Source organism: Lissotriton helveticus, chromosome 12 (assembly GCF_964261635.1).
Source record: "Lissotriton helveticus chromosome 12, aLisHel1.1, whole genome shotgun sequence".
In the NCBI taxonomy this organism is placed as follows: Eukaryota; Metazoa; Chordata; class Amphibia; order Caudata; family Salamandridae; genus Lissotriton; species Lissotriton helveticus.
Window position 1 is genome coordinate 612273785 of NC_136073.1, and position 18310 is coordinate 612292094.

Sequence of the window (18310 nt, forward strand, 5' to 3'; positions counted from 1 at the left end):
TAAAACACTGCAAATTTACAGATATTATTTACTGTAAACTTTATTTTATCTTGCTATTTGTACTTTTGAATTCCAGATAATCTACAAAAACTAATACTTTACATCTTAGTTGAGCTGCATGTTTTAGACGTGTTTGTTAAAACAGATTACATATATTATACTCCTTGCCATCCTAAACTCGAATGTATACATTTGCGAATCTAGAAGAACAAAAGCAGAGAATGGGAAAAATAAAGAAATGCAAGGGATGGAAGAAACAGTAAAGGCAAATCAAAAAAGTGAATGAGGGAAGGCAGCAAGAGAAAGACAGGACAAAAGATGGACAAAACAATTGCAGACATCATGGAAATGGTGGACACTTACTGTGAAGGTGAAGACTTCTTGTTTGGGGAGAAGACGACTGGTAGATCTGGAAATGCCATGAGAACACAAAGGGATCAAATGAAAGGCTAGTGAAAAATGACAATGAAAGATGACTTCTGCTACAGCAAATCGAATTATATATCTAGTGAACAGTCCCTCTGCCAAATCACAGACTTGTTCTCAAGTTCTCAAGAATTAATTACACCACTGGAGAAGCCAATATCAAAGGCGACCAGAGCTCAAACATGACTTTGAGTGGGCTGTAAATACTTTCCTCTTATGGTTCAGTTTGTTGTACATAGTACCAGTGATTTATTATTTAGTCTTTATCATATGATATTATTGAGTGCACCCATCGCTCTTTCCCTGCCCATAGCTTGCTAGCCTTGACAAACTATAGAAAGGAGGAAAAAGAGCAGGTTAGATTAACCCTCTGAACATTTACAAGTTGAGGCAGGATTTTAATGATAATGGTATAAAGACAGCGTCCTTTCGAGGTTGACCCTTCTCTTGGAGACACTGGATGGGTAAGAGAGTTTTCAACCAGTTTATCACCAAGGTAAATAGGTTTTTTTTGCATAAAGATCTTTCTGTTGGAGACCATAATCTTTCAAGTTAATTCTGACATTGAACCGAAATTCTAACAGATTTTTTGAGGGTGAAGAAGGTAACATTTATTAGTGATTGACAGATTTCGCTCTCACAGTTCTGTCTGAGGGTTGTATGCCTGCAAATATACATAAATACATGTACATATACACACATAAACACACACACACACACAGATTTTGTTTTTACTGCTAGGACTGTTTAATTTTCTGGAGCTATGGACTTCACCTACCAAGAAAGATTATATTAGCCACTGAAAATGGGAATTGGAACAATCTAATCTCTTTGACTTCTAACACCAAAATATAATGGGACTAAGTATTGCTACTGCCAAACTCTCTTTCACTACAGTCCTAGTCCATCCAACAAAAAGATGCTAGTCTAAACACACAAACGAGCAGCTAGAAAAGTCGACCCAGCAGCTTGTCCCCGTTTCAATGTTCTCGATGTGTAACTTGGTAGAATTTGTGTGGTATGTGGGGGTGTGGGAAGTGAACAATATTCTGAGTTTTGTAGCACCCAACAGGGCTATTACCATAGTATCCGTCCCCATTCCGAACTGCAGAACTTCAAATGGGGAGATAATACCGAACTGGAGAACAAAGGTATACTGTGGTAATGGTATATCCTTGGGCAATATTATCGAGTGGTAATTCTGAGAATCTAAGAACGAGAGCCACCGAGAAAATAATCCCCAAGCTAAAAGAAGTCATTTTTATCAACAGTACAAACCTGCAATGAAGGATGGCATGGAGAAGAATTGGTCTAAAAGAAAAAAATACTTTAGGAACAAAGATGCCCTCAAAGACGTCATTAATGCTTTTCAGGACTAATAACCCTAAAAACCTGAAAGCCCGGTGAATGACTTGGAGCATGTCTGTCACATTAAATGGATCACCCTGCCTGCACCAAATGGATTTGAGCAATGGTTGTCCAGGAAACATCACTACAGGGGGCACACCTTTAAGCCACAAGCTAGTTCAAGAGAAATCAAACCTGGCTGCCTTCCTCATTCCCTTTACCACAAAATATTTTTATACTACAAAGCTAGCTGTGAGAGCAGTGGTATTCTACACAAATAAATGTACTCAGAGCATCACATTAGATGAGAAATTGGTAGTCAAATGGCGCTGTACTCCCAGGCACAACCTCTACAGAACTCTACAAGGTATCAGAGACGTGGGTAACTGAGAAATCAATGGCTATGTGAATTCTAAGTAAGTAATTTTCAAGTTTGGGAGGTTAAGTGTGAGTGGAATAGTCACACACATCCTAGACGGATTCCAAATGCTTGCAGAGATGCACCTGAATTTAACACAATTCACCCTTAAGCATGATATTTATTTGCTAAATGTGTGTAGCATGTCAGGCTTACCCAGAGCTTATTTGGTAGAACAAGAAAGACCACTGTTGCAAATGCACTTCAAGTAGAGGAAAAGAAGCTAACACACTTGAGGAATATTGTGACACTAGAGGTGGCAGCAGACATGATGAAAAAAGACTAGGATAGGACAAAGGAGGTCAAGCAAGCGCAGTTTGTTTGCAGAGAGGGAGTTTTGTCTTAGGCATCTGGCAGCACTGAAGTGCGAGAACAAAGTCTTAAAATGTTGATCCAACAGGCTATCTTAGTCAAATTCTAAGCAGAGGAAATTTGTTTTCAAGCCTTGTACAAATAGTAAAACAGCATTCTGACTGAATACCACACTGACGGCATTTTGGTTTCCTTGTAGGCTCTCAAAGGGCCATATTAGGGGGGAACATCCATTACGACGTGGTGTTTACACCGCACTACAATTACAACAATGGTTTTACAACGCAAGTCGTTACCACGACTTGCGCTGGAGGGTGCTCTAGGCTACGGAATAGTAGATTTACTATTCCAACACCTTCCCTACTGTACGTAGGCTGGTGTTGGAATAGTAAATGTTACTATTCCTAAGTCCAGCACCCTACAGCGCAAGTCGTGGTAACGACTTGCGTTGTAAAACCAGCGTTGTAATGGTAGTGCGGTGTAAACACCGCGTTGTATTGATATACAACCCATATTAGGAGATGCCCGGCTCCTATTATTCACATTTGCACCGTTTGGTAGGCGGTACTGCCTTTATAAATATTATATGCTTCTGGGTCATCTTACTTTTTAGTTAATTTGTTTTTGGTTATCAGTAGTTCCCACCGGCAGGGGAGCCTGCTCGCGGGAAAGGGGTTGCTGGACCCCAGTTTGATCTATTTCGTTTCTCCTTCCTGTTTTTCCATCCAAGGCATTTCCTTGGGCCTCGGAAGCCTGGACACGCCCCCTTGATGCCGGTCCTTAAAAAAGAATGGTGCAGCAGGTCTACGCAGTGGGCACGCGATGGCGCCCCAAAGGCAAGCCCGTCTGCACATGTTCACAGCAGGGACTGCACACTGTGGCAGGTCCCCCCTTTTCCATCGCAGCATACCGTAGGGAAGCCCTTCTTGACGCACGCAGTGACGGTAAGTATGTCTCCTCTAACAATCAATGATTTTAATAGTGAACCAGGCAGGTATCGATGTTTGACATGTAACTTTGCTTTTAACAAAGATACCTCCATTAGGACAAAATAAACCTCAGCCTTACCTTTCGTGAAAACTGGGCGGAAAGGTACTCTGCAGGTGATTTTACGTGCAATATTAAATACCCAGTTCCACGAATAATTAGGGATGGTCTTTCTTTCTGACCTGCTTTCTCACCGCCCCCTAACCTTGTGGATGAACTTGTGGCTCAGGGAAGGAATCACTCTAAGCAGAGCTATTTTAACTGACTTCCTTTCGCTGAATCACTATCACCGTATTCCCTGACTCAATTATGTCAGAGAATGTTTCACGAATTTGTGAAGGGTCGACCTTTATACCAACCCAGAGAGTATGTGCAGAAGAGACAAGTACTGGGTGAAGGTGAACTTTTTTTAAAATGGCAGCTGGACAGGGAAGAAGGGGAGCTGAGGAAGCCCAGTGAGCGTATGTACTTTTTATTGAAAACTGTGCCATCGACTGAGCCCTATCTTCTAATGCTTAAAACTACTCACGACCGATTTTTACCGACAAGGTTCCGCCGGGACTTTTTTCATTATCTGTTGGCCCATCCAGGTGGGGCACACAGGGGCCAGAGTCTCCCTCCCTGTGGCTGCGACGGGACGTTTCCACAGGACATGATGCATTTTTTAATGTTTTCAGTTTTTATGAGGCCCCAAAAAAGTCTTGCTATCACAAAAGGAGAGACTAAGGAGTTAGCCTTCTCTGACTCCCCTAACAAAACTACTGTAACCCACAAAAAGAGAAGGACTAACGAGAAGCCCGCCAGAGAGACTTTACTTTATATCTCTGGCACAAGAAAGAAGATAAAAACAGCAACACACAGAGTTGAGAGAAAAGAAAGGGATAGAAAGGAAAATCCTTAGATTTTTAAATACTGCCCTCAACCACTAGTTAGTGGCATGCTTCATCATAGGGCCGCTTCTACGCCCAGGTGCAGACCAACACACTAGACAGAGCGCTGTTTTTTTTTGGTTTGTGAGGTAAAGAAACGAAGAAGAAGAAGGATAGTATCCTTTCTTGAGGTATCACTTGTGCAGAAAGAAATGTGTTACAACTGCCTCAGGAGGTTCCACCAATATTCCTTTATTGTTGGACCACCTAGGCAGGATTAAAAAAGCAAAATGAGGGGTACCAAGGAGGAGCTACTACTCCATACCCCCTCCAAATCTATCAACATGTTTCGGCCAACTATTAATGCCCTTTAGGTCACTGGCCTTCTTCAGGGTAAAGATCCCTCTCAGAGTTTGGTCCATATCCTTCTGTGATCAATTGTTACTGAATGGTTAACTTAACCTTACTTGTTTTCACCATAAAACATTCATTATTATTATCTGTGAAAGAGAAATACTAATCATGAGTAAATCCCATCTGCCCCCTTATTTAATCTATAAATCCAAACTAAATATGGGACATAAGTAGATCATTTTCACAACCTAAAGTGTTGCCATAAAATATACTAAAAAGTGATTAGGGGGGGCATGGTCTGACTGACAATGCGGTGAGACGTCTCCCTTGGGAGCTCCGGTCCTCCGCCGCCATTTCAAGCCATTAAAGCGGAGCTGGGGTGTGAACACTGTCCCCACCCCCCCGGGGGTGGTTGCTGACTGCGGTGGACGGGAGAGCTTGCGGGGCAGTGAGTTCCCAGCCTGCAGTGTCCCCCTGAGCAGACGGCGGAGGGTGTGTAGCGGCTCTGAGGCCGGAGCCGCCATTTTGTGAACTGTGCCGTGGAGCCCGTCCTGCGGCCTGCCTGTATCTAGGGGTCCCCGTGTCCCTGAAATTCGCAACGATCCCGCATTGGTGGATGTGGGAAGGGGGCGGCGGAGATCGAGCTGGTGGTTGACGGAAGCCAGCGATTGCAGTGCCGCCTTTGACCCCCGAGTAGCAGCGGTGATCCTGGGGCTTGCGGAATAGAGACCCGGCCAGGGGGTTGAGGCCCGGGTGGAGCTGGTGATCTCCCCCCCCCCCCCAAGTTGGATTGCATGCTGAGTGGAGCGGTGGAGGCCCCGTTCATCGTCTGCGGCTGGCGCTCTGTCTGGGAGCGGCTGGCGCTCTGCCTGGGAGCCTGAGAGGGACTCCGGTGCCTGGGCTGGAACCGCTGGAGGTAGCGGACGAGCAGCGGAGCCGGGTCAGTCCTGTGGAGCATCCGGGGGTGATTTCGGCGGTGGGCCTCCTGGGTGCGGGACGGGCGGCCTCTGCCCCCCGGGGCTGCGGAGCCCAGTGACAATCGGCACCAAAGGTGAGAGGAGAGTTTGGGCGCGCGCTTCTCCCCGCCACTTTGCTTCCTTGCCCTGAGAGGCCTAGTGATTTCGCCCCTGGGCGCTCCCGCCCCTGGAGGCCTCTGTCCCTCCTGCTGCCCACTGCCCTACTTTGCCCCGCTGCCGAGGAGGGACCCCGAAGAGTGCCTGCGGAAGACTGCTGCTGCCAGGTCACTGAGCTACGACGAGGGGGAGTACAGGGCGGCAGCACCATTGGTCGCCATTTTGAGCCTGTAGTACGGCATAGAGTTCCTGGACATTCTTCCCTGGTGCAGCGAGGGATCTCACTCTGCCCTGCTCTGCCTCGCTGTCCAGGGGGTGAGCGAACTTTGGACTACGCCTTAGGGGACGTGCGAGGGGAGTGCGGAGCGGCTGCAGCTGAGGGCGACTGGGGAGAGGGAGCAGTGAAGCAAGTACACCCCCTCCATTTTGAATCTTGTACATCGTGGGGCCCTACAACATTGACTTCCCTGCGCTGCTGTGGTTGGGGACCCTGTGCTTTCTGTATTTTCTGTGCAGCCCCTGCTATCAGGTGCTGGGGGCACACTACGTTTTGGAGATGCCGCGTGGGGTGCAGTAAGGAAAGAGTTAACGAGATGTGGCTGAACGGTCTGCTGCACTGACCCAATTGTTTGGGCCCCTTTGATCTACTGAGCCCATGGCCTATCTACCACGGAGGGGATTGGAGGTGGTGTATGTAATTTGTTTTCCAGGACTGGACATTACCCTGTCGATCACTTGCCTCCAGCATCCAGTCGAGGGGCTGTCTGTAGACGCACCTGGGAGGCCTCCCATTGAGACATCGGGACCCTGGATTGTAGGGGTCCGAATTAATCGACAGGGATAAGTGGCGACTGAGGTGGGTTACCGGGCAGCGCCCTGAGGATTGCGCCGGCGGAGGCTGCAGCGAGGCGGCAGAGAGCGAAGCAGTAGCGGCCCAGTGGAGCAGCGGCCTGGTAGGGCCCAACCGGAGGGACTACGAGGTGCGGCACCCGGTGGGAATACCTGCAACTACCACACTGCGGGGCTCGTGAGGCTCATAACAGGTGCGGCGTGGCTGGGGGCCGTGGGAGGGCGGCACGCCAACAAGAGCGCTCCCCTGCCATTTTGAGACTGCTTCACCGGGCGGCCCTCGGACATTTGACATTGTGCGCTGCTGCAGCCGGGGACCCTATACTCTTCTCGGGGCCTCTGCGCTCGGTGGTGCTATCGGTGGGGGGACAAGGAGACTACGACCATCAAGTGGGAAGGAACGGAGGTGCTGCGCGGCCAGCTCTAGCACTGCGGAGGCCTGAGGCTGCTCTCACGCTGATTGGCCTGAAATCACTCCGCTGCGGGGCTGTAGGGGCCCGCATTAGGTACAGTGTGGTTGGGGGCCACCGGAGAGCGGCACGGAAAGATAGTTCCCCCGTCATTGTCGAGGCACCTACATTGGAGCAAGCGCACACAGATCACGCGGCCTGGTGGCCGACAAGATATCACCAGCCTGGCGATGACACGTTCCAAGGGGGGGCAAGGCGGACCCAGCTGCAGCCTCCAGAGACAACACCGTGGTAGCCATGTGGGACAGGGCGGGAGCATCGGTTCCCAATGTGGTGGCGCCGCAAGCTGAAGGAGGCTCGGCACCAGTGACCCAGGCGTTCATGACATCCTTCTTATCTGAGCTCAAATCGGAGATTGGCGCTTTGCGCACGGAGGTACACTCATGTCTGCGAGAGCTTCGAAAGGAGGTGACTGACTTGGGGGACCGAGTCGATGGGCTGGAGAAAACAGTGGATGCTCGCACGGAGGACCAGAAGCAGTTGTGTCAAAGGCCTGAACTCCCCCATTAAGCGGCGGTAAACATGGCGTTACCTTCTGCAGCAGAACCCTGACATCATATTTTTGCAGGAAACCCACCTCTTGCAGGCAGATATTGGGCGCATGGCGCACCCTAGATACCCTCTCCAATTTTGGGCTGCAGCAGGCACCAAGGCAGCAGGTGTAGCGATATTGTGCAGGAGTGGCATCAGGCGGGGAGAGGCCAAACCCTTCAGGAGCGGGGATGGACGCTTTCTTAGAGTAAGTGTAGGGATTGGGCGGCGCATATTTACTCTATGTAATGTATACGCACCCAACCAGATGCAGGATCGGTACCCGCAAGGAGACCCATCGCAGATTTTGGGGGGGGGGATTTGAACTTAGTTTGGGACCCGGAAGCGGATCGCAGCGATGCTTCGTTTAGCGGAGCTGGGGGCATGTCCTCTGCACTGCCCACCCAAGTAGCAGAACTGGGGCTGTTTGATGCGTGGCGTTATCATTCCCGGTGGTTGAGGGACTATTCGTTCTACTCTCACGCCCACCGCTCGGACTCCAGTATAGATTATTTATTCATTTCCCATGCTCTGCTGCGTGACGTGTTGGGAGCCTCCATGTCAGATATCTCGCTATCGGATCATGCGCATGTCGAGCTGCTCCTGCAGGACCCGGCCGCTTGCCCGGCGCAGGAGGCGAAGTGGCTTCTGCCGCCAGGCATTCTTCGGGATGCAGATGATGTGGAAAGTATTAGAACGGCGATTTATTCCTATTTTGCTAGTAACGACCTGCCAGAGACGCCTTTTGCCATGGTATGGGATGCCTTCAAGGCAACGATCCAGGGCCACATTACCACTCTCTCGATCGCACGGACGCGCGCGGCTCGGGCTTTGGAAGATAACCTGGCAAAGGACATAAAGATAGAGGAACGACGAGATCAAGGTGGCACCTCGCTGGCATCCAGGCGGCGGCTTGCCAACCTCAGAGGGCAGCTTCGGCTTTTACGCACTAACAAGGCGGAATAATCCTTGCTGGCCTTGCAGCAGAAATATTTTGAGGGAGGGGACAAGGTGGGCAGGTTGTTGGCAGGGCGGCTGAGGGCGCGTGCTGCCAGGGCTCATATAGCCAATGTCCAGCTTCCAGAAGGCACGAGAGTCACCTTGGAGAAAGACAAGAGCGAGGCGTTCCGGGCTTACTATTCTGCACTGTATAAGCAGGAACCACCGTCTGAGCAACCACGCGGGGACGCCGCTACATCCACACTATGCAAAGACCCTGGAAAGCCCCATCACCCAAGAAGAGGTAGCAGCAGCCATGTAGGATCTTCCCCTTGGGAAGACTCCAGGGCCAGATGGTCTACCTCTGTCTTTCTATCGCATGTTTCAGTCGCAGCTTTGGCCTCATCTTCTACGGCTATATAACTCGTTTACAGATACGGAGGGGCCATCCTGTGATATGGGTATGGCGGAGATAGCATTGATCCTGAAGCCGGGGAAGGATCCCGCGCATTGTGCATCATACCGCCCCATTGCCCTACTAAACACTGACTTTAACATCTACACGAAGCGTCTGGATCCCCATATGCCGGGTCTGATAGACCCGGACCAGGTTGGCTTCATTTGCAACCGGCAGGGGGCGGATAAAGTGCGCAAAATTGCGCGCCTAGAAGGGAAAGCACACCACTGGGGAATTCCGGCTTGCCTTCTGTCGCTAGATGCGGAGAAGGCGTTCGACCGGGTGGACTGGACTTTCCTGCGGGCGGTCCTATGTAAGATTGGGTTAGGTCAGAACATGATCACTCGGATCATGGCACCATATCTTGCTCCGCAGACTAGGATTCGGATCAACGGACAGCTCTCGGCGCCGTTCACCATTAATAGGGGTACCAGAAAGGGGTGCCCCCTCTCACCCTTACTATTTGCCCTTGTGGTGAAACCACTGGCAGAGATTATTCGTCAGGCGACCGACATACATGGTATCTCAATGGGTGGCCGTGAGAATAAGGTGGCGTTGTTCGCAGACGATCTCATTCTTATTCTAACATGCCAGGGAGTCCTTCCCGGCACTCCATACAGCGCTGAACCTCTTTGAGTGGGCCTCTGGCCTCAAGATTAATCATAGCAAGTCCTGGGCCCTCAACCTTACCATCCCGAAGGAAGAGATCCCCCTCCTGGAGAAGCTAGTGCCATACCAGTGGGCCTCCCAAGGCATCCGCTACCTCGGCCTCCAGGTAACTCCTTCTCTGGACACATGGACACAAGTAAATTGGTGGGAATGTCGAAGGTCGGTCCTTGAAGACTTGCGGAAGTGGGGACCCCTAGTACTGCCGTGGCTGGGCAGACTCATTGCCATCAAGATGTCGATCCTCCCTAAAATGTTATATTTATTTCAGTACTTCCCCACACCCATTCCGCTACATTGTATACGGGACCTCCAGCGCGACCTCACAAACTTTATTTGGGGCGGGAAACGACCTCGGTTCTCACAGAAGCTTCTGATGACATCGAGAGGGGAGGGGGGGGGGCTAGCATGCCCCAACCTAGTGGACTATTATTGGGCCTCGCACCTCCTTTTTTTGGTGGAATGGGGGGTGACGGAGAGTGAGAAGGGATGGCTGCACATGGACCGGGTAGTGACGGGGCGAACCATCTGGGACCTTGCCTGGCGTCATCGGGCGGCACGCTCCAAGAGTGCTTATATTGCGGTGCCCACAAGGACGGTGCTAGACGTATGGGATAAAGTAGCTGTACGCAGAGGCCTCACGACATTTCCTTCACCGCACACCCCGATAGAGGGGAATCCGTCCTTCCCACCGGCGCATCACTCACGTGCCTTCGCCAAGTGGACGCAGGGAGACTGCAGGGTGATTACTGACCTGTTTGAGGACGGTAAGCTTAAATCCTTTGCTCAATGTAGGGAAGAGTTCTGTGTACCATTGGCGGCGAGGCTGCAATATGCCCAGCTGAGGCACTGGGTGTCTGAGGAGGAAGTGTACCAGGCGGCCACACGCACCATCACCCCCTTTGAACGGCTGGTCTGACATCCTGTTGAATCTAAGGGGCTTATTTCCCGGATTTTGCAACACCCAAACACTCCGCCTTCCCACCCCTATCAGTGCAGATGACAAACAGTATCAGACACGGACATTACCCCTGCACAGTGGGGTAGGCTATGGCAAGATATCCCTAAAGTGTATCTTAGCATCCGCAGCGGGAAAACGCCTATAAACTCATGACTCAGTGGTACTACATGCCCCAACGTCTCCACAAGATGTTTCCTACATCCTCCCCCTTGTGCTGGAGGTGCCTATCTACACTGGGGGATCTCATTCATATTTGGTGGGCATGCCCGTCGCTGACTTTATTCTGGAAGGAGGTCCTTAGCCACATCAGGAGGGCGCTGGGATTCCCTTTGCCTGAGGTCACGAGCACAATCCTACTGGGTGTTATGCCTGCTGGCCTGAAGGCCCTCACCAGGAGTGATTGGACCTTCGCACTCCAAATATTAGGAGCGGCCAAACAGCTTATAGCCCTGTATTGAAAAAAAACGAAGCTCCTCCAATCGCAGCCTGGTTTGCGCGTTTATGGCATGTTGTCACAGGAGCTTTTTACAGTTCGGCTGAAGGCGCGCGACTCCCGCTTTAAGGCAACCTCTAATTAAATATCTCTGTGCTGTTGAACATGTGCGCCATCTGCCCACCAAACTTAGGACGCTGCGCCTTTTTGAGGATGCTGTTATCCCCCTGACCCGAGCAGATTGCTTCCATAGCTGCCCCCCTGCAATGCAACCCCTTGGCCGCCGACACTGGGCCAGACTTATTGCCACTCTTCCCCCTCCCCTGCGCACGCCGCTCCTACTCTCGCCTTTCTGTCCCTCCTTCTCTCTTTTTTGCTCATTTCTCTTTGTCTATCCTTTCCACTTCTATCTCTACCACTCTCTGGGCTCCTGGGCCCCGTTGGGTTGATTGCTGAGTCTGGGCTAGTTGCCTGTTTGTTACGAAGGTGGTCCTTAAGGGTCTTGCCTCCCCACAGGACCAGCTGATATTACACTCTGCAATATGGAACGCGGCCGGCCCCTCGTGGGTTGTAGGCGCAACGCCGTGTACAATCTAACTTTCTGCATAGAATCTTATCGAAGTTAACGCACTGTCCGACCATGCGGACGGCCCTGTATAGGGTTGTAGGCTTACCGCTGTGTATCTAATACTCCTATGGTGTGTGTTTTTGACAGATAATAAAAAGTGATTAGGATATAAAACCATAATATGCACCCAACACAGTGTGAGGCTGGGGAGCGATCCATAATGAAAGTCTTCATCATTCCTATTTTAAAGAAAGCAAACTTTAGACAGGGGACGACCTGCTTTTATTTTTTTACAAATGCTCTCCAGTAATTCTGTGCTATATGTCCTTTGTGTAGGAAAGTAGGATCTGCTTCTTATGGTTACCCCCCACTTTTTGTTTGATGTTTCACTGTTTTCGACTAGTCTGACTGGGATCCTGCTCATCAGGACCCCAGTCAATATACTTTCTCCTTTAAAATGTTACATGTACTTTGGCACACTCCATATTGGATACTGGGGTACCCTTGTCAGTCCCTTGTATATGGGACCCATGTACCCAGGGTATAGGTACCCCAGAGACCTCCCCTGGGCTGAAGCATTCAATATGCCACCCATGAGAGGCCATGCAAAATGGAACTACAGGTCTGCTACTGCAACCTGTGTAAGTTGGTGCTTGCATCACTTACTTTAGATATAAGTTCACTATATCTATAGTTCACTACACTTAAAACGTATAAGTCACCCCTGTAGCAGGCCTTATCAATCCTGAAGGCAGGGTGCTGGGTTTTTAGTAAGAGGGTGCCCCTGCATGAGGAGAGACTCTCTGCAGCCAGCAGAGACCAATCTCCCGGGTTGTCTGTGACTCAGCCGGACATGTAGGTAGAGGTGCATTATAACCTCACGGTAAATGCTATCTCGAAAACGGATGCATAGAAACATATCGTGTTTGGTATCAAACACCTTGGAATCATACCTCCATACTGGTAACAGGTGTGGGAGGTATGATTCCGACCTTCTAAAGCAAGCTTTGTGGGGTCACTGGTCTATCCGTTGCCAGCCTTCTCGGCCCGGTCAGCACAAAATGGATGATGCCGACCAGAGACACATTTCTGCCCTCTTGCTGCTGAGCCAAGCTTGAGCAGAGGAAGGCTGCACAATAGGCATCCTGTCACAGGAAGATGTGACCACCTCCCAGACAGGATTTAGTGTATTGGGGCTGGGTGGGTGCACTCTGAGAGTGCCTAAAAGTCTGCACTGAGGGCACATTTGGTGTCCCTGTGCATAGTTCAGCTCAAACCAGTTGTGGGAGCCATTGGCTCCTGTTCTGGTGCGAAACTGGACAAAAGACATGGGTGTAACCACTTCTCTGTCCTGACCCTCCCGTAGGCGGGCTCCCCGAATCAGTCCAATTCCCTCCAGTGGGTACAAAAGGGCTTACCTGGCTGTATGACTTTAGATTTTACAAGATTCTACAAGAAGAAACCACTGACCTTCGACCATCTGGACACTCTGGACTTTGCTGGACCTCGACTGGGCCCGACTTAGTCTCCCTCTCCGTCCAAAGCTTTGTCTGTGCCCTTGCCCCATACAGGCTCCGTGCAGGACCTGTGGTGCACTCAGGAACACTGAAGAATCTCCCTTGGAGAGAAGGATTCACTCCGCTGCACTAGCAGGCACCTCAACGACGCAACTGACCAGTCTGCTGCTCCTGAGCTCCAGCAACAGAGGAGGTGGGTTTCTCAAGGTCCTTAAGGTCGATCTGCCCTTTCTACAAGTTTGAGGCCAGTATCCCTCGTGGGCACTGCATAACCCAAACCCCTGTGCACAGCGTTCATTTGCAGTTGCATATGCTTGCTGGCGATTCCCGAGCTTGTGCATTGGACTCCATGTAGCAATGACGCTGAGCAGTATTTGCACCAAAGGACTCTGGCCTCCTCACTCCAAGTGCTCAGTGGGCTGGCACTTTTCAATCTTACTCGAGGTCCCCTCTCGACTCCTGGTCATTCAGCCTGTGGGTCCTCCTGAGGATCATCTTGCTTTCTGTTGGGCTTCCCTGATTGCTCCAGATGTGCCCTGACTCCCCATTGCTTGATGAGTCCTCTGGACCTTGCTGGTCCACACCGTAACCTGCTTGACCTTCCTGCGTGGGTTGCTTTTGCCAAGGCTTGTTGGCGCTCCAGCCGGACAGCTACACTTTTTATTTATTTATTAATTAAAGTTTTGTATAGCGCTGGCTGGACCCGAGGGTATCAGAGCGCTTCACAGCAAATATACATGGGTTAGACAGATAATGTGGACAAAAAGCAGGTCACTGAACACAGGAGTGAGTACATTCTATACAGTAGCAGCCAGGCGTGAGCCAGGGCGGAGAGTCGTAGGCAAGTCAATCAGCTCTGGGGTGAGCGAGAACATGAAACTATAAAGTCTGGGTTTGGTTCTAGTTGGTTCCGGAGCGCTCAAGGAAGAGGACTTTGAGTAGCTTCTTGAATTTCGGGAAGGATGCGGTCATTCTGATGTGTGGGGGGATGGAGTTCCATATCTTGGGAGCATTGCCCGCGAAGGATTTGTTAGATGTTGAGAGTTTCTGGGATTTCAGAGGAATGAGTAGGAGCGTGTTGGAGCTTCTGAGGTTTCTAGACTGTCCGGCCCTTTTGAGCTTGTTGGCCAGGTATTCCGGTTTGCCCGTATGCAGGGCTTTGTGTGTGAGGCAGGCTGTGCGGAAGCTAGCTCGTTGGTCAATAGGAAGCCATTTCAGATCCTTCAGAGCTGGGGTGATGTGTTCATATTTCTTTGTTCCCGTGATCATTCTTGCAGCTGCATTTAGGGTAGAGGTCAGAGGACGTAGGTGAGATTTGGCTGTTCCAGTCAGAGTGGCGATGCCGTAGTCAATTCTGGAGAGGACCAGAGCCTGCGTGGCCTGTTTCAGGTCTTTTGTGGGGAGGAATGGTTTTAGTTTGTAGAGCAATTTCAGGTTCAGGAAGGCACTTTTGGCAGTTTTTGAAATGTGTTCTTTCATATCCAGTTTGGGGTCAAGGGTGATCCCTAGGGATTTTATGGAGTTCGATGGAACAAGCGGCACATTTAGAGCGTTTAAGGCTTTGAGCCAATCAAGAATTTGGGGGTTACACCTCAGCACTCAACATCTTCCGTGGGACAGCTCACCTCCGGCTCCTGGTCATCGTCAACGTCTCCTGGTCCTCGTGGCTACAGAGTCAAGCATCCCTTCTTCGTACCTGAAGCACCCAACATAGTGGGCATTCGTCTACCGTGCCCCTGGTTACTCTGAAGTGACCCAGACTCTGTCCCTTCTGCTTTCATGTTCCTTCCTTCCAGAATCCAGGCTTGGATTCCACCAGACCCTTTTCACATTCACGACAGCAGTATGTCTTCCCAGCCCTCCATTGAGAACGATGGCGGTTTCCTACACCATTCCAGACAAATGCACCCGGCTCCTCTGGGATAGGTAACTCGGGTACTATGGTATCCACGGGTGGGGTGGCTTTCCAACCTCAAGAGGCTCGGACCAGACACGATTTTCTGGATCTGAGATCTGGAATTGTTTTTATTTAATTGAATACAACACTTATTACGAGACCAGCCGGGTTGGAATTATCACCGGTTGAGAGGTTTAAACAGTTATCCTGATCGCAGAAAGCCCTGATGAAGTCAAGGGTGTCACTACCCACTGACGAAACACGTGTTGGCTGGTTGTGTGAAAGATTACCACATTAAAATGAATTACACCGGTTAAGGACTACGGGGCATATGTAGGTAATTTTCATTTTGCGATTCTCAAATTGCGATATTTAGGGAATCGCAATTAGAGAATTGCAAAACGAAATGTAGGTAGGATTAGCACATTTTATTGCGAATCCCACTTATTCCTTATTTGCGAATCGCAAATTGTGATTCGCAAATAAGGAATAACTTCCTATTCATTCCTATGGGCTAGAAGGCCCATAGGAATGAGTGGGAAGACATTCTCAATTTGCGATTTTCAATTAGAGAATCGCAAATTGAGAATGCAATTTCAGGGTTGTAAGGGTGTCAATAGGACACCCTTTTGCACCCCTGAAATTGACATGTCTGCACATGTGGCCCACATAAATGCCTTAAGGGCATGTATGAGACCCACATGGCACTTTGAAAAATGCCAAAAAGTGAATTTTTCAAAGAAATCGCAATATACCACCAACCTGAAGTTGGTGGTATTTTGCGATTCCTTAAGCCAAAATTCGCACAACTTGGGTGCTTCCTACATTGCATTTAAGGAATCGCAAATTGCAATTCCTTAAATGCAATAGCATAATAAGGAATCGCAAATGTTGCGATTCCTTATTTTGCATGTGGGTTTTTGTGTGCTACATAGCACACTGCCCTAATTGCGATCGCAAATGCTGAAATTCTGCGAATCTCAGCATTTGTGAGCGCAATTAGGCTTCCTACAAATGGCCCTACGTCTTCATTTTAACTTCAAGGAACAGTGTTTCATCACCACCTTTTACTCTCTCGCGGGTGCATAGGATTTGATGGTGTATGCTGTGAGCAATGCTTTTGGGTTCTCAGGAATGAGTAAGCAGGGGTACAGGCTGTGTTTGGAGGGTGCAATGAAAGTACATGCTACACACAGTGTGAAATTCTAAGGGGTGATGCAGGAAGAATGCAGTTATATCGAACTCTGTTCCTGATGGATTCAGTGCTAGCAGGTTGTAGGTGAACACTGCAGTATTAGCCTGTTTCGGTTAGAGGATGCAATACTTTACTACTTTGTGAACAGAATACAATGGTAGTGAGCACAGCTTTGTGGGAGGGTGTCTCGTGTTAGTGGGCCATTTGAAAACATTTTCAATATGTGACAGACTGGGGGGAATGTGCAGTACTGGCAACAGTGAGGGACGTGGAATCTGGGGGCAGGCACCAAACTGCATTGCTGAAACGCTGACGGGCGCATGCAGTGTTGGTGCTGACTTGAGTATCCTATTCTCTCATTCCGGCACCTTTCAAGAGGCAAACACAATAGTAATTCAGCAATCCATTGTTTCTAGCACAGGGTAACAGGCAACATATCACTATTTACTGGTACATCATTATTGCTTTAACAGCTCGTGCCATGCAAGTTACTTGGTTGGAGTCAAAGTTGAACTTGCCTGATATATTTACATGTCCTGAAAAACTTGCTAAGTTTTTCCCCAAATCTAAGGTAATGCTTTACAAATATAAATATTCACAATTATATGGGTAGTAGTATATGTTCAATAATAATTATAATAGTAGTACATTTTGAAATAATATTGTCAACGCTGAAATTTAGCATCATTTTTTAAATCTTACTTCTTACCATGCCTGCGTTTCCGGTGCCGAAGGGCACGCCGACGGTTCATGATGCAGGCAGCCAATGTGCTGAAGACCACTGCCATGCAGAGGAAGCAGATACCCGCAATGACACCCGCCATCACAGGCTGCGGTAAGATCTCAGGGAGCTGTGTCCGGGATGGGTACACCTCCATACCTGAAAAGATATAGTACAAGCCAGGAGTGAGTCTGGGTACCCAGCTCAGGATGTTGGGCAGAATTGTGCACTTAGACGTTTGCAAATATACTGCTAACATACAAACAGTGCATGAACAACCATGGCACGCCACAATTATTTAATCACTTAATCTAACTCCAATAGATTAACATTACAAAATAACAAATAAAGAAAGTCCTCAAGGTGGCAGAAAGAGATAAATAAAGGACACACATTTTATGTCAAACCCATGACTAGCAAATTAAACTATTACTATGATGGAAGGGTGAGCTGCAGTTGGTTAAACTTAGGGCAGCCAATGCTATATTGTCAATGCATATTTTGTTGAAGGTCTGCGAATTCCTTTAGATTAGGATTTGGAGTTCACTGATCTGAGGCTTTCGGTACAGCTCTAGATTGGAGAAAGACCGTAAGTGATCAGAAATTTAGTGGTGACCAACCACCTCTCTTTCCTTAGAAGGAGAGTTCCATGTATTGTTCGTTTTAAGAGATGTCCTAGGAAGCATTTTTTTCTGGTGGGCCCTTCTAATGAATGGTGATTAACATGTCTCCTTAACTCTTACAGGGTCCAAGCGAATAAGTAACCTCCCTCTTAAACTATCACAACAAATATGTTAATAAGAGACACATCGACGTAAATCTTACAGGTTCTATAAGAATACAAGGCAAGAAATGGGTGTATCAATCTAAACTCTTTACAATTACTATCATAAATCAACAGATCAGTAACATCTCTTGAGTTGTTCCCAAATAGGTTTCTGCAAATGGGTATGTTTGTATACATGCTTAAAGACTGAGCATGAAAGCATCCTGTAAAGCTTCCTGGGTCAGATATGTTGTTGGGTTCTCATGGCTGATTAGGAAAAGCAGACTGTGATTTCTGAATACGGAAGCCCATCTGTTAATCGCGAATACCTGAAAAAAATACCAGAAGAAAATCCAAAAGAAGAGTCTCATTCTGGTGGTCTTGAAAAACGAATTGTCACGTGATGGTCACATGCATACTTACGATAGTAAGGTAGCCCGTACTTTAGCCACAATATTTTGGGACGCTGATATTTGAATCTCGATATTCTGGAGGAAAATCGTTAGGAAAAGAATGGTGATAAGAATGGCCAGTCCTCTTGTGCAAACTCTCTC

At 48.8% G+C, this 18310-nt stretch overlaps 1 protein-coding gene across 1 annotated transcript in view; it reads right to left on the reverse strand.

The window, feature by feature from the left end:
- The window catches only part of IGSF9 (immunoglobulin superfamily member 9), a 641834-nt gene that overhangs the window by 100106 nt on the left and 523418 nt on the right, over positions 1-18310 (reverse strand). Inside the window, 2 exon segments of the mRNA XM_078669195.1 lie at positions 364-409; positions 16979-17149. Of these exon segments, the coding sequence (XP_078525321.1) occupies positions 364-409; positions 16979-17149 (217 nt within the window).